The 17,076-nt window shown below is 46.1% G+C and overlaps 1 protein-coding gene across 4 annotated transcripts in view; it reads left to right on the top strand.

Moving 5' to 3' along the window:
* Nucleotides 1–17,076, top strand: part of LOC122556844 (C-terminal-binding protein 1-like) — a 96,067-nt gene that overhangs the window by 55,127 nt on the left and 23,864 nt on the right. For all 4 annotated transcript variants that reach the window (XM_043704085.2, XM_043704089.2, XM_043704087.2 and 1 more), the window contains one exon: nt 16,630–16,784. In XM_043704085.2, the coding sequence (XP_043560020.1) occupies nt 16,630–16,784 (155 nt within the window). The remainder of the gene's footprint in view (nt 1–16,629; nt 16,785–17,076) is intronic.

Below are 17,076 nucleotides of genomic sequence, written 5' to 3'. Positions count from 1 at the left end.
GTGGACTTATTGGGTTGAAGGGCCTGTTTCCACACTAAGTAATCTAATCTAATCTCGTTCAGGCCGATCTAATCACCCCAAACTAATCTGGTCCCATTTACCTGTGTTAGGCCCATATCCCTGTAAACCTTTCCAATGCATGTGCCCATCCAAATGCCTTTTAAATGTCGTAACTGTACCTACATCTACCACTTCCTGTGGCAGCTCACTCCACATCTGAACCACTATCTGTGTGAAAAAGTTGTCACTCAAATCCCTTTTAAAATATTTCTCCTCTCACCTTAAACCAATTTCCTCTCCTATAGAGCTCTCTCACCCTAAGAAAAAGACTTCGCTATTCCACCTTATCGATGCTCCTGATAATTTTACAAATCTCTGTGAGGTCACCCCTCAGCCTCCTATGCTGCAGGGCAAGAAGCATCAGCCCCTCCTTATGACTGAAACCCTTGATCATGGCCGTGCCCTATCTTTAGTATTGTGAACGCACTCTGGTCTAAATATGCCTTAGGATGTTTCCCTGTCTGTTGCAAATAGTTAGCAGTTAGATTAGATTATTGGTGGAGTTGTGGATAGTGAGGAGGGCTGTTGTCAGCTGCAAAGGGACTTCGATATGATGCAGAGCTGGGCTGAGGAGTGGCAGATGGAGTTCAACCCTGTCAAGTGTGAGGTTGTCCATTTTGGAAGGACAAATAAGAATGCGTAATACAGGGTTAACGGTAGGGTTCTTAGTAAGGTGGAGGAGCAGAGAGATCTTGGGGTCTATGTTCATAGATCTTTGAAAGTTGCCGCTCAGGTGGATAGAGCTTGTAAGAAGGCCTATGGTGTATTAGCGTTCATTAGCAGAGGGATTGAATTCAAGAGTCATGAGGTGATGTTGCAGCTGTATAGGACCTTGGTAAGGCCACATTTGGAGTACTGTGTGCAGTTCTGGTCGCCTCACTTTAGGAAAGATGTGGAAGCTTTGTAGAGGGTGCAGAGGAGATTTACCAGGATGTTGCCTGGAATGGAGAATAGGTCGTATGAGGATAGGTTGAGAGTGCAAGGCCTTTTCTCATTGGAACGGCGAAGGATGAGGGGTGACTTGATAGAGGTTTATAAGATGATCAGAGGAATAGATAGAGTAGACAGTCAGAAACATTTTCCCCGGGTACAACAGAGTATTACAAGGGGACATAAATTTAAGGTGAAGGGTGGAAGGTATAGTGGGGATGTCAGGGGTAGGTTCTTTACCCAGAGAGTGGTGGGGGCATGGAATGTGCTGCCTGTGGGAGTGGCAGAGTCAGAGTCAGAATCATTGGCGAACTTTAAGTGGCAATTGGATAGGTACATGGATGGGTGCTTAAGCTAGGACAAATGTTTGGCACAACATCGTGGGCCGAAGGGCCTGTTCTGTGCTGTATTGTTCTATGTTCTATTACTTACAGTGTGGAAACAGGCCCTTTGGCCCAACAAGTCCCCAGACCCAGTCCCCTCCATTTACCCCTTCACTTAACACTACGGGCAATTTAGCATGGCCAGTTCACCTAACCTGCACATTTTTGGACTGAGAGAGGAAACCGGAGCACCCGGAGGAAACCCACGCAGACACGGGGAGAATGTGCAAACTCCCCGCAGACAAGCCCCCATGTCACTTGTGTCAGAGCCAACTTATTGTTGCCTGAGCCGAAGGCATTTTGGCGTGGGCTCTCATATATCTCCTCACCTGTCCCACTCGCTGTCACGTCAAATGTTTGGGAAAGGGGGGCTTGTCTGGGAGCTTCGAGATCAATGAATTAGGAAGGAGAAAAATCAGTGAGCTGAAAGAAATGACCTGTTCCATTTACAGATTTAACTTTGAGTTATTTTCATTTATGAATTCAGGAACACAGTGTTTCGATTTGCCAGGTGTAATGTTGTTTCTCTGATGGAAGATTTGTAGAGTCGTAGAGATGTACAGCACAGAAACAGACCCTTTGGTCCAACTTATCTCCTGCAGAACCAAAGCTTTTACAACAATTCACTTAAAAGTTGTTGCACTTAGGACTGCAACGACTTCACCACCGTTCCAAACTCCTGTTTCGTCAGCTGCCTTCAGAAAGTCATCAGTCCGACTGCAAGCTGGACTGTTTTCCCTGGAATGGCGGAGGTTGACAGGAGACCTGATAGAAATCTATAAAATTATGAGATGCATAGATGGTGTTGATGGTCAGAATTGTTTTCCCAGAGAGTTGAAATGCCTAATACTTGGAGGTATGCATTTAAAGGCGAAGAGGAGGGGGGAGGAAAGTAAAAGAGTTCAAAGGAGATGTGAAGGGCAAGGTTTGCAGAGAGTGGTAGGAGTCTGGAATGCGCTGCCAGGGGTGGTGATGAAGGCAGATACGATAGGGGCGTTTAAGAGTCTTTTAGATGAGCACATGGATATGCAAGGAATGGAGAGATATGGCAGGCAGAAGAGATTAATTTAATTTGGAGTCATGTTTGGCACAACATCATGTGCTCTGCTATACTATTGTGTTCTCAGTCATCTGAGTAGCCAAGGTAATAAATAGCAATAAATGTGTTGCTGGAAAAGCGCAGCAGGTCAGGCAGCATCCAGGGAACAGGAGAATCGACGTTTCGGGCATAAGTCCTTCTTCAGGAATCATTCCCGAAGAAGGGCTTATGCCCGAAACGTCGATTCTCCTGTTCCCTGGATGCTGCCTGACCTGCTGCGCTTTTCCAGCAACACATTTTCAGCTCTGATCTCCAGCATCTGCAGACCTCACTTTCTCTCCTAATAAATAGCAATACCTTGAAACAGAGAAGGCTCTCCTCAATATGTGGAAAAAGTGAAGACTGCAGATGCTGGAGATCAGAGCTGAAAATGTGTTGCTGGAAAAGCGCAGCCGGTCAGGCAGCATCCAAGGAGCAGGAGAATCGACGTTTCGGGCATGAGCCCTTCTTCAGGAATGAGGAGGGTGTGCCAAGCAGGCTAAGATAAAAAGTAGGGAGGAGTGACTTGGGGGAGGGGCGTTGGGAATGCGATAGGTGGAAGGTGGTTAAGGTGAGGGGTTGGGGGCGGAGAGGTCAGGAAGAAGATTGCAGGTCAAGAAGGCGTTGCTGAGTCCGAGGGTTGGGACTGAGATAAGATGGGGGAGGGGAAATGAAGCTGGAGAAATCTGTATTCATCCCTTGTGGTTGGAGGGTTCCTCGGCGAAAGATGAGGCGCTCTTCCTCCAGGCATCGTGTTGCCATGGTCTGGTGATGGAGGAGGCCAAGGACCTGCATGTCCTTGGTGGAGTGGGAGGGGGAGTTAAAGTGTTCAGCCACGGGGTGGTTGGGTTGGTTGGTCCGGGTGTCCCAGAGGTGTTCTCTGAAACGTTCCGCAGGTAGGCGGCCTGTCTCCCCAGTGTAGAGGAGGCCACATCGGATGCAGTAAATGATGTGTGTGGAGGTGCAGGTAAATGCAGTAAATGATGCTTGGCACACCCTCCACACTCCTGAAGAAGGGCTTATGCCCGAAACGTTGATTCTCCTGCTCCTTGGATGCTGCCTGACCTGCTGCACATTTCCAGCAACACATTTTTCAGCTCTCCAACTTTAAGTTTACCTCAGAACCAAACCCTGGGAAGCTCAACCACAAAAACCAGCACAATTTATTAAGTGTCCTGTGCCTTTCATGTCAAATAACGTGTCAACTTGCCTAAGATGGTGCTGAGCAACACTGAAAACCCCTCAAATTAGTCTTTCCTTTCCATCCTCCTGAAAATGCAGCTTTGACCATTTTAGTTTTTCTCCTGAACTGGGCTTTAATGCTTTGTATTATAATTGTCGGTGTTTGATTCAAGAATCCTGCTCCCTTTTTCTTTATAAATCACACCAAACTCCCAAAGTTTTGAAATTGTCTCTGAAAGAGTCTTGGTGAGTTGAGGAAACTAATCCCTGGAAAGTTGAATCATGTAGGGGGGGGAAAGGAATTAAATCGTTTTGGAGGAGGGGGCTTAAAATATTTAAAAGTCACAGCAAAAGACATCAGAGCAGTAAAAACGGCAGCCATTAATTTAGGAACCCTGGCTGACCTGATTACATGACACAATTGTCTCTCCCACCCCAACCCCAAAACCCATTCCTCTGTTGGAGTGTCAGAGTTTGTGAATGAGAGGCTTGTTCATTATCACAGCTTTTCAATACTGTCTGTGCTGAAGGAGGGGAAAGGGTAGTTGGGGGGTGGCTGTTGTTGGGGGGATGGGATAGGGTGTGGAAATGTAGGAGACTGTGCAGCTCTGACTAGTCTGGAAGAGTTCTGTTTACTTAACAATGCAGAGGCCTGTTTGAATATTGTGTGAGCTCCTGATTACATTTCTGGTTTCCTGTCTGTGGTGAGATTTCAAATCGGCTTAACCCTTTTGGTACTGGAATCTCAAATGTGCAAGTCAAAAGAAGGGCAGGCCTCTGCCTGAGCGACACATTTCCCTGGCCACTCTCCCAGTCTGCTTAACCCTATAGAGGTTTCCGGAATGCCAAGGTGTCAGCGCCAGTGCATGTTCTTGCTTCAATATCTGGAACCGGTGGGACAGTGGGGGTGTGTTATGCCAAAGCAGCTCTGGTTTAACTCACGGGCTGTGCAGTGAAAGTGTAGGCAGTACTTTCAGAATCATAGAAACACCACATTATGGAAGCAGACCATTCGGCCCAACAAGTCCTGCTGAATCTTTGACAGAGTTGAAGAGGAGCCTCAGCAGTGTAGAAACAAGATTAAAGCTGGTGTAGCCTATAATATTTGGGAATACGTGCATGGTTCCTCAAAGTGAGCTACCTTGAAATGCATTTACAATTGAACAGCTTGTGCGGGGGTGTGAGATACAGAAGGCATTAGCGTGTCAACCTAAGAAAGGCCTACATCTTTGTAGATCTGTTCCAACATTCAATCCCACTGTGTCTGATCTGAAATGATGTGGAGATGCCGGTGTTGGACTGGAGTGTACAAAGTTAAAACTCACACAACACCAGGTTATAGTCCGACAGGTTTAATTGGAAGCACTAGCTTTCGGAGCGACACTCCTTCTGATGAAAGCTAGTGCTTCCAATTAAACCCGTCGGACTATAACCTGGTGTTGTGTGATTTTTAACTTTGATCTGAAATGCATTCTGTTTACTTGCTTTCACCCCCACCCCACCTCCCACACACTTTGATGCATTTATCGAGCAAGTCTGTCAGTCACAAACTTTGAGCTTCTCAATTGACTGCGTCCACAACCTTCTGAATGGGAGAGTTTCAGATTTCTGCTGTCCTTTGTGTGTGGGGGTGGGAAAAAGAATGCTTCCTGATTTTACCATTAAATGACCTTGCTTGAATTTCCAGATTGTACCTCCTTCTGCATTGTCGCCACCAGCGGAAATAGTTCACTGTGTCCACCTGCTTTAATCCCTTAAACTCACCTGGGGGATACTCTCCCTAACATTCAGAATTCAAGAGAATACAAGTCAGGTTTATGGACCCTGTTTTCATCATGTAACCTTATAAGTCTTCTGAATGGCCTGGTAACTCTGAGCTACATGCCTTTCAAGACCAGGATATCTGTCATAGATTCAGTGTCCTAGTCGAGTGCTCTCGATTTTTAAAAAGGCATTTGTTCATGAGATTTTGGCTCAGCATTAATTGCTCATTTCTGATGGTGCTTGAGAAGATGGTGTTGGGCTGCCTTCTCAAAACACTGCAGTTCCTGGGTGGGTGTATACCTACAATACAGTTCATAGAAGCCCCACAGGCCATTCAGCCCATCAAGTCTATGCTGACCCTCTGAAGAGCATCCCACCCAGACCCAATCAATTCAAGGGCACTTAAAGCAATGTAGGGGTTCACTGATTGATGAACATCAAACTTACGAACGCTTACAATCGCGTACAGAGCTGTAATTTTCAATCTCCAATGTATGAACAGTTCCTATACTTGTGGACTTTATATTGTGCTCAGAGCTGAAAAATGTGTTGCTGGAAAAGCGCAGCATCAAAGGAGCAGGAGAATCGATGTTTCGGGCATAAGCCCTTCTTCAGGAATGAGGAGGGTGTGCCAAGCAGGCTAAGATAAAAGGTAGGGAGGAGGGACTTGGGGGAGGGGTGTTGGGAATGCGATAAGTGGAAGGAGGTTAAGGTGAGAAATCTGCATTCATCCCTTCATTTCCCCTCCCCCCCCCCCCCCCCCCCCCCCCCCCCCCCCCACCTTTTCTCAGTCCCAACCCTTGGACTCAGCACCGCTTTCTTGACCTGCAATCTTCTTCCCGACCTCTCCGCCCCCAACCCCGATCACCCTCACCTTAACCTCCTTCCACCTATCGCATTTCCAACGCCCCTCCCCCAAGTCCCTCCTCCCTACCTTTTATCTTAGCCTGCTGGACACACTTTCCTCATTCCTGAAGAAAGGCTTATGCCTGAAACGTCGATTCTCCTGTTCCTTTGATGCTGCCTGACCTGCTGCGCTTTTCCAGCAACACATTTTTCAGCTCTGATCTCCAGAATCTGCAGACCTCACTTTCTCCTATATTGTGCTCAGCCTTCCTTACAAATCAAGTTAAAAACGGTCTCCGAAATGGACACTGCTGACAAGCTGGGGCCTGCAGCACTGTTGACATCCCACGAATGAATGAATTTTCAAAAGAAATCTAGCAGCATAGAGACGGACTGCATCAATATAGTGCTGAGCTTTTGCAGTCATCAGCAAATATCCCCGTTTCTGACCTTGTGACTGGCTGACACACATGTACACAAGTACGTACGTACAAGTAAACGCATTCACAAGCACAAATGCATGTGTGCGCGCATGATCACGAATCCTCCCCAGTCCAAGTTCTTGTTTCACCGTGAGCGTTGGTGCTCTGAAAATTCAAAATTGTCATTCCTATCAGATCTAAAAGTTGAAGTTCTAAATTGGAGGAAGGCCAATTTTGACCGTATTAGGCAAGAACTTTCAAAAGCTGATTGGGGGTAGATGTTAGCAGATAAAGGGACGGCTGGAAAATGGGAAGCCTTCAAGAATGAGATAGCAAGAGTCCAGAGAACGTATATTCCTGTCAGGGTGAAAGAAAAGGCTGGTAGATATAGGAATGCTGGATGATTAAAGAAATTGAAGCTTTGGTCAAGAAAAAGAAGGAACCATACGTCAAGTATACACAGCAGAGATCAAGTGAATGCTTAGAAGTGTATAAAGGCAGTAGGAGTATACTTCAGAGGGAAATCAGGAGGGTAAAAAGGACATGAGATAGCTTTGGCAAATAGAGTTAAGGAGAATCCAAAGGATTTTTACAAATACATTAAGGACAAAAGGGTAACTAGGGAGAGAATAGGGCCCCTCAAAGATCAGCAAGGCAGCCTTTGTGTGGAGCCGCAGAAAATGGGGGAGATACTAAATGAATATTTTGCATCAGTGTTTACTGTAGAAAAGGATATGGAAGACATAGACTGTAGGGAAATAGATGGTGACATCTTGCAAAATGTCCAGATTACAGAGGAGGAAGTGCTGGATATCTTGAAACGCATAAAGTGGATAACTCCCCAGGACCTGATCAGGTGTACCCGAGAACTCTGTGGGAAGCTAGAGAAGTGATTGCTGGGCCTCCTGCTGAGATATTTGTATCATCGATAGTCACAGGTGAGTTGCCGGAAGACTGGAGGTTGGCAAACGTGGTGCCACTGTTTAAGAAGGGAGGTAAGGACAAGCCAGGGAACTGTAGACCAGTGAGCCTGACCTCAGTGGTGGGCAAGGTGTTGGAGGGAATCCTGAGGGACAGGATGTACATGTATTTGGAAAGGCAAGGACTGATTAAGGATAGTCAACATGGCTTTGTGCATGGGAAATCATATCTCACAAACTTGATTGAGCTTTTTGAGGAAGTAACAAAAAGGATTGATGAGGGCAGAGCGGTGGACATGATCTGTATGGACTTCAATAAGGTGTCCGACGAGGTTCCCCATCGGAGACTGATTAGCAAGTTTAGATCTCGCGGAATACAGGGAGAACTAGCCACTTGGATACAGAACTGGCTCAAAGGTAGAAGAAGAGGGTGGTGGTGGAGGGTTGTTTTTCAGACTGGAGGCCTGTGACCAGTGGAGTGCAACAAGGATCGGTGCTGGGTCCACGACTTTTTGTCATTTACATAAATGATTTGGATGCGAGCATAAGAGGTACAGTTAATAAGTTTGCAGATGACACCAAAATTGGAGGTGTGGTGGACAGCGAAGAGGGTTACCTCAGATTACAACAGGATCTGGACCAGATGGGCCAATGGGCTGAGAAGTGGCAGATGGAGTTTAAATGCAAGGTATTGCATTTTGAGAAAGCAAATCTTAGCAGGACTTATACATTTAATGGTAAGGTCCCAGGGAGTGTTGCTGAACAAAGAGACCTTGGAGTGCAGGTACATAGCTTCTTGAAAGTGGAGTCACGGGTAGATAGGATAGTGAAGAAGGTGTTTGGTATGCTTTCCGTTATTGGTCAGAGTATTGAGTACAGGAGTTGGGAAGTCATGTTGCGGCTGTACAGGGCATTGGTCAGACCACTGTTGGAATATTGCATGCAATTCTGGTCTCCTTCCTATCGGAAAGATGTTGTGAAACTTGAAAGGGTTCAGAAAAGATTTACAAGGACGTTGCCAGGGTTGGAAGATCTGAGCTGCAGGGAGAGGCTGAACGGGCTGGGGCTGTTTTCCCTGGAGGGGTTGGAGGCTGAGGGGGGACCTTAGAGAGGTTTACAAAATTATGAGGGGCATGGATAAGATAACTAGACAAGGTCTTTTCCCTGGGGTGGGGGAGTCCAGAACTAGAGGGCACAAGTTTAAGGTGAGGAGGGGAAAGATATAAAAGGGAGCAAGGACCAACTTTTTCACACAGAAGGTGGTGCGTGTATGGGATGAGCTGCCAGAGGAAGTGGTGGAGACTGGTACAATTGCAACATTGAAAAGGCATCTGGATGGGTACATGAATAGGAAGGGTTTGGAGGGACATGGGGTGCTGGCAGGTGGGACTAGATTGGGTTGGGATATCAGATCAGTATAGACGGGTTGGACCGAAGGGTCTGTTTCTGTGCTGTACATCTCTGTGACCATGTAATCTTTCCAGTAATTTCTGCCCATCCAGTCTGAGGTTGCTACTCAGTACACTTGCTTCTGATACGCTCTCAGCACAAGTGCCTGGAGGAAGCTGGTTCTGATTGGCCAAGTAGTTCTACAAAATCTTTCAAAAAATCGGTCTGTCGTGCTCCTTCCGTAATGTGGTCAAAGGAACCTTCTGCAGGTCACGTGACCAATGCTGATTGGCTGCCTGTTGGACAAACCTGGTCTAGATTGTCAGGAAATACACACTGTGCTGTAACTTTACTGGAACTTAGTCCAGTTCATTCGTAGAGAGTCACAGAATGCCTACAGTGTGGAAACAGGCTATTCAGCCCATTGAGTCCACCCAGACTGTCCAAAGAGCACCCCACTCCCATGTCACCCTGCATTTCCTACGGCTAATCCACCCTAACCTGCACACCTTTGGATTGTGGGAGGAAACGGGAGCGCCCGGAGGGAACCCACACAGACACAGGGAGAATGTGCAAACTCCACACAGACAGTTGCCCGAGGGTGGGAATGAACCCGGGTCCCTGGCGCTGTGAGGCAGTCGTGCTGACCACTGAGCCACCGTGCTGCCCCAAGAATATTTTATTCTTTAAAATATTTGAGCAATTCATGCTGTCACTGCAAGTAGCAGAGTTTCCACCACATACTACCACCAGGAGAGTTATCAACGTGCTGCTGCTGTTGTCATCTCTCTCAGATGGAGATCACTGTGTTGAAGTCTAGCCAAAAGTGATCATTCTGCACATCTTTAGCTCTTTCATATGTGACCTGCTATCTCTGAAACTCTGACTGGAGCCAGCCCTGCCTTGTACCCTGCTTTGGTTACACGTAATGGATTATGTACATGTTCCTGCTCCCGCAATCCCTGCTAAAGGTTTGAAATGAATCTGGCCCCTTCCATGCTGGCTGTGCTCCAGTACCTTTCGGAGGGAATGAAACCGTTCTGGTGGAATAAAACCTCCTACGATGGAATGATTGAGGAAAATTTCCTTTCACTTGAGTGGTGGAAGAGGCCTTGCAGGTTTTTTTCCTGGTTAAAGCGCACAGCTGTTTCAGGGAGAGCGAGCAGTGTTGTTATGCAATGATGACTAATTGAGATTTTTAAACTGGGTATTGTTTCCATGTGTTTCCATGAATCGCATCAAATTCCTTTCCGTTCTGTTTGCAAGGAGCAAGTGACACAGCTGGTAATGATTCATTTGTTTGCTTCAGGTGAAATATGGCACTCCAGAGGCTCAGCCAGACAGCTAACGAGGCTTTCGTTAGCACCACACTGTTGTGGGAAGCAAGAGACCTCATTTACTCCCGTGTTAGAAGTTGCTTCACAAACGGTTTCGAGAAATGCTTTTTTTTAATGATTCTATTCCTGTGCTCTCAGTTCGAGGACATGTGTACTTTAATAGCTGCTGGAGGAAAGGATGGTGTAATTTGGGCAATCGCCTTTACTTGCTTTCAAAATAAAACTAGCCAAATAGAAGAAAGAAGCCAAAAGATTCATTCAGTTTGCTTTTTGAATCCTAATTTTATTTCAGCAATGATCCCTCTAATGTGGGAGCTATGATTTGAAACAGTGAATGCATCTACTGTTGTGAAGTATAAATGCATGTGTTAATATGGTCTCTGCCATCTCTCCGGGAATTCCAGTCTGCTCCATTGTCCCACTGAACTCCCACAGGTCTCCACGTTTTCTTCCCTTAAGTGCTCATCCAGTTTCCTTTTGAAATCTTTGATAGTTTCTGCATCCACCAGTTCATTTCCACGTGTGTCAAAAAACGTGTCCCCTCACGTCTCCCACACACCTCCAACCCAACCTCTTGCCTGAAGTGTGAAGTCTGTGTCCCTTAGTTATAGAGGAGAAAGTGAGCACTGCAGATGCTGCAGAGTCAGAGTTGAAAAGTGTGGTGCTAGAAAGGCACAGCAGGTCAGGCAGCAACCGAGGAGCAGGAGAGTTGACGTTTCAGGCATAAGCCCTTCATCAGGAAAATCATCAGGAATGTTCCTCATGAAGGGCTTATGCCCAAAACATTGACGCTGCTGCTCCTCGGATGCTGCCTGACCTGCTGTGCTTTTTCAGTGCCACATTTCTTGACTCGTCCTTAGTTGTAGAGTCATTCAGCATGGAACCAGACCCTTTGGTGCAACCGTAATCCCAAACTGAACTAGTCCCACCTGCCTGCACCTGGCCCATATCCCTCCAAACACTTCCTACTCATGTACTTAGTTTGTGAACCTTCAGAAACTGGCAAAAGCTTTGTTTGCTTACTTTATCTAAAGCTGTCATAATCTTGTACACCTCAATCAAACCTCCCTCCTTGCAAGTAGAGCAATGCTTCAGTTTGGCAATTGCGTTCCTCACTGTTACTGTCTCCCTCAGACCACAGCCGTTGCCATGTGATAGGAACTGTTGGTACAAAACTTGGCAGCAACTATTACCTGTCCAGGTGACATTGCTGTGATCTGATTTAATACTCGCTTCTTACAGTGGACCCTAACCTTATGGTCTCTGTTTGTTCAATAGCAAGCAACTGAATTACGGGAGTGAAGCCTTTTCTGAACCGAGCTCTTGCAGTGTGTGGTGTAAATTTATTTGTCTTTCATTTGCCCAGGACTTTCCTGTACCTGCTGTGCACACTGTCCTGCTCTTACAGCTCCACCTTCCCCATTAAAACAGTTTTCTCTTCCAGCACGGCACTGTGGCTCAGTGGTGAGCACTGCTGCCTCGCAGCCCAGGTTCAATTCCAGCCTCGGGCGACTGTCTGTGTGGGGTTTGCACGTAGTGTTCAGGGATGAGTACGTTAGCTGCATTAATCAGGGGTAAATGTAGAGTAATAGGCGAATGGGTCTGGGCGGGATACGTTTTGGAGGGTCAGTGTGGACTTGTTGGGCCGAAGGGCCTGTTTCCACACTGCAGGGATTCTATCATTCTGTGGTGCTTTGATTTGACTTTCCCTGTCTTCCTTCCCTTCCACCAACCATCTGCCCTGCCCTTGCTGTTGCTTGTGTCTCTGTAGCCTGCAGCTCTCTGTTTGCGAAGGTGGTAACATTGACGTGCAGGTCTTGGTATGGTTCCAAAGCAGAGGTTGGTGCGGCTTCACATCTTTGAAGATGGTAAAAGTGTGGATGTTGTGGTTGAAAAGAACATACAGGTTAACGAGAAGAGACATGTCATACTGCAGCAATTATGTTGAACTTTTAAATCACTAGTAAAACCTCAATACTGTCCAACTCTGGAACTGCACATCAGGAGCGATATGTGAAGAGGGTGTGGAAGCAATTGAGCAGAATGAAACTCGGGTAACAGTCCTTAGATTCATTTTAAGGACTCAAGGCTCTTGTCAGAGTCTTTTGTTGGTGACTGTATTGGTGTTCAGCACTACATCCAAGTGTTAAATGTCAACATGCACCCCATAGTCTCAACTAGCCTGTCCACCTCACATTAAACCTTAAAATATTAAACTCTATTGTAAAGGATATAATAGCCCGAGCATTTAGAAATACATAATATGATCTCTCTGAGTCGACATGGAGTCATGAAGGGAACTCATGCCTGATAAAGTTAGTAGAACCTATCGAGTGGGGACAACAAGCAGGGTAGATAATGGGAAAGCAGTGGATGTAACACAGTTGGATTTTCAGAAGGCATTTGATAAATTACCATGGTCATAGTCTTGGAAATTGTATATCAGCAGGCATAGATTGGCTAACTGATACAATAGTGGTAAGAGGGGGCATTTTCAGCAAGTATCTTGTTACAGGGAGCAGTGCTGGCGCTACAATGATTTACATTACACGTTAATGACCCAGATGAGGGAAGTGGATGTACCACAGTCACATTTGCAGATAACACAGTATTAGAACATGAGACCTATGCCCTTCGGTCCTATCGGTATGGTGGGGAGCTAAGTGGTGAGGATGACACAGATAGTCTGCTGAGGGACATCGACTGGTTAAGCGAGTGGGCAAGACCTTTGCAAATGAATAAATGTGAGGTCATGCACTTTGACAGTAAGAATAGAGGAGCTGAGTATTATTTGAATGGAAAAGGACTGCTGAAAGCTACTGAACGGATGGATTTGGGCTTCGTTGTCCATGAATCTCTCGAAGCTAGCGTCCACGTTCTGCAGATAATAGGGAAGACAAACAAAATGGTCTTTATTTCAAAGGGAGCAGAGTATAAAAGTAGGGCTGTTTTACTAACACCATACAAACACTCACTATTCAGATTGTGTGAACAATTCTGGACCTACTATCAAAAGAAACGTTTACTTGTGTTGGAATCGTGTTCGCTAATCCAGGTGTGTCCTCCTGGCCTGGAGTGGTGGGCTCTTGGCCCGGTGTGGCTTCACCATGGGTGTCCAGCCTCAAGGTGATTCCCGAGTGGGCTCCCTGCTCGAGAACTGAGAGGTGAAGCCCATCGCGATCTGGAGTCGTGGACTGGAGCTTGGGTGCTGGCGTGGGCTGGGTTGGAAGAATTTTTATTCTGAGCTTTCTCTATTTTCGAATTTATTCCGACGATCTCAAATGCTGGATTCCTTATTTCTCTGTCTTCTGATATTTAGTGAAGAAGCTGTGCCTAGGTACCTTTGTGCTTAAGATGGTGCAGTAGGTGATGACTCCTAACCTTTTCCCTGTACACATGGTGAAGACATGTGACAGTAAAGCTAATTCTATTCAATTCTGGTATCAAGGGATCATTTTGGGAGGAGGGGTTGAGTAGGTTGGGCCTGTACCCGTTGGAATTTCAGGGAATGAGACCCAATCTAATGAAGCATTCATGGTTGTGAGAGAACTTGACAGAATAGGGGCAGCAAGGTTGTTACCCCTTGTGGGGGAGTCGAGGGCCAGGGGGCATTATCTCAGAATAAGGGATTGCACATTTAAAACAGATAAGGAGAATTTCCGCTCTAATTTACCTTCGAGGCTGTGGATACTAGGTCTTTAAGCATTTCGAGGCTGAGATAGATTTTAAATCAGAAAGGGAACCATGGATTATTGGGAAAAGGCAGGAAAGTGGAGCTGGAGATGTCGGATTAACGGTGATCTCACTGAATGGCTGAGCAGACTGAATGGGTGAATGACCATCTCTGTCCTGCGGGCTGATGGTTTTAAAAACCCCAACCCCTTTGCTGTGTTTTTCTTCTTTTTTTGGCTTGATGGTCTATTTTGTTGAAAGTTACCGTGTAGTACCTGGGTCTGTTTCACTAAAGAATAAGTGCAATTTATTCTTGCTACAACGATGCCACATTTTCAGTTTTGGAAGACTCCAGTGTTTGAGTAGTTCAGTGCATTGATTGTTTGGCCAGGTTGGGTAAATGTGGTGTAGCCCTCTAACTGGTTCATTACCCAGCCTCTGTTTACTGCGATTTGAATCGTTGCCATGGGCAGTGTATTGAACCTTATTGCCTGCTGCTGGAGTGATGAGTATCTTTTTTTTGGACTGCAGGAACCATCATGTGACTAAATGTGACTAAACTACCAACTTCAGATTCATTTTGATTCACAATGACCTACACTCTTCATAGTGAAAGCAGTGGATACCCAATCTGCTTGGAGACCGAAGGGAGGGAATCTGTTTCCACTGGTGGGTGAAACTGGAACTAGGGGGCAGGGCCTTCAAATAAGGGGGAGCAGATTTCGGACTGAGTTGAGAAGGAACTTCTTCACCCAAAGGGTTGTGAATCTGTGAATTCTCTGCCCACTGAAACAGTTGAGGTTTCCTCGTTGAATGTTTTTGAGGCAAATTTAGATTTTTGAACAGTAAAGGAATTAAGGATTACTGTGAGAGGGCGGGGACGTGGAGCTGAGTCCACGAGAAGATCAGCCATGATCGTATTGAATGGGGGACCAGGCTCCAGGGGCCAACTCATCCCCGGTCTCTGGCCCAAAACGTCGATTCTCCTGCTTCTCAGATGCTGTCTGACCTGCTGTGCTTTTTCAGCACTCTGATCTCTAATATGTGCAGTCCTCACTGTCTCCTTGATGGGCCAAATGGCCGACTCCTGCTCCTATTTCTCATGTTCTTATGCTCTTTGGTCTCTCTTTAGTTTTCGACTTGCTGTTGCTTGTTTAGTGCTCACATATGTAATTTTAAGAGTGTATCGGTGAAGCTGTTATACTTTTGGCGCTGGTGTCATCTCTGAAATAATGTTAGAGTGCCCTGCCTGGGTGGTGGAGTGAAAGGGACACCCTGGCAGTATCCATGGTTGGAGCAGTGCTTTATATTCTAACAGCTCATTTTACCACTTTTTCAGAGAATCCCTGTGGTGCAGATAGAGGCCATTCAGCCCTTCAAGTCTGCACTGACCCTCCAAAGAAAATCTACCCCCCCCCATTTCTGTATTTCCCATGGCTAGCCCACCTAGCCTCCACATCCCTGGACACTGTGGGGAAATTTCCCATGGCCAATCCACCCTAACCCGCATATCTTTGGAATATGGGAGGAAACTGGAGCACCTGGAGCAAACCCACGCAGACATGGGGAGATTGTGCAAACTCCACACAGACAATCGCCTGAGACTGGAATTGAACCCAGGTCCCTGGTTATGTGAGGCAGCAGTGCTAATCACTGAGCCCCCGTGCCTTCCATATTTAGTGGAAACTATCAGGATAAAGCCAGATTGGGACTAGATTGGGTTGGGATATCTGGTCGGCATGGACTGGTTGGACTGAAGGGTCTGTTTCCATGCTGTACATTTCTATGACTCTAATAGTATTTCCGAAGTGTTCCCAGTATAAAATAGGGCGGATGGTCTGAGGCCAAACCTTTGCTTCTTGCAGTGCAAGCCTACTTAACACCTGGACAGAAAAATAGCAGGCTACCTGGATTTGTTCATCCAGACCCAGTGTCTTCGGGAGCAGCAGAGAGGTCAGCACTGTCGCTGAGTCTTTTCAAATGTTACGCAGGGCAAATAAAGTTTTTGAAGTTTCCACTTGATTTCCAAAATCCAATTTCCAAGCTGTACGAGCTCTGTCCTTCCAAACTTTGCTAATGTCAGGAACCAGCCTTTGATATTCTCTTAACATGAGAACAATGTACTGGTGGTTACTGGTCAGTCACTGGTGGTGTTGGTGGTGAATCAATTTGAGGGAAAATGAAAGTCTCTCACCAGAACAATATAAATTTTAACGTGGTATAACTGCAAGTCACCAGATTACAGAATAAGTGCAGTTTATTCCAACTGTAAAGATGTTGCGTTTTCTTTCACTATTTTGGGAAAGTTTCTGTTTGAGTTTTCTGGTGACCTGCTGTTAGGATAGTGTTTATTTTAAAATACACTGAGGATGGAAGATACAACATGGATTTAATGGCTTCGTCAAAAGTGCCCGCTGACAGTGCAGCACTCCTTTGGTTCTGCACTGGAGTATCAGCCTCGATTGTGTACAACATCTCCCAGCCGTGACTTGGATGTGTGAATGTTAAAATTGAGTCAGTCTGGAAAGCGGATGGTGAAAGTGGTAGAGCAAGAGATTCAGGGCCGTCTGTGGAATTACCGAGAAAGGAACTGACTTTTCTTCCGGGGCGATGCAATCATTTATCCTTGTTCTTTTCGCTTCCCAGGTATTCGTCCTCCGATCTTAAATGGCCCAATGCACCCACGTCCTTTGGTGGCGCTGTTGGATGGCCGGGATTGCACTGTGGAAATGCCAGTCCTGAAAGACGTTGCAACAGTGGCATTCTGTGATGCACAGTCTACTCAGGAGATACATGAGAAGGTAAGAACATTCTCACTTGCTAGTGACATTCGGAATGGTTTAAAGTACTTTGGCAGGAGAGTGGGAACTGCGGGATGGTAATAAACAGGGATAGCAAGGTGTGGCAGATATTGGGAGAGACATGTAGCATTAGAATATGAAGTATTTGGTAAGTTCAGCAATGGGAGGGCAAGGAATAATGTTTAAAATAGGGCTGTGATGCCTGTACATCAATCTGCAGAAAGTGGTCAATAAGATTGAGTTGCAGATACGAGTACGATGTTGTAGCAGTAACAGAGATCTGACTCAAAAA

This window comes from Chiloscyllium plagiosum, unplaced genomic scaffold, assembly GCF_037043375.1.
Source record: "Chiloscyllium plagiosum isolate Xiang-an unplaced genomic scaffold, Cpla_swu_hap1 HiC_scaffold_16, whole genome shotgun sequence".
NCBI lineage: Eukaryota > Metazoa > Chordata > Chondrichthyes > Orectolobiformes > Hemiscylliidae > Chiloscyllium > Chiloscyllium plagiosum.
Note: the sequence above shows the minus strand (reverse complement) of the source record. Positions and strands in the feature narration are given on the sequence as shown.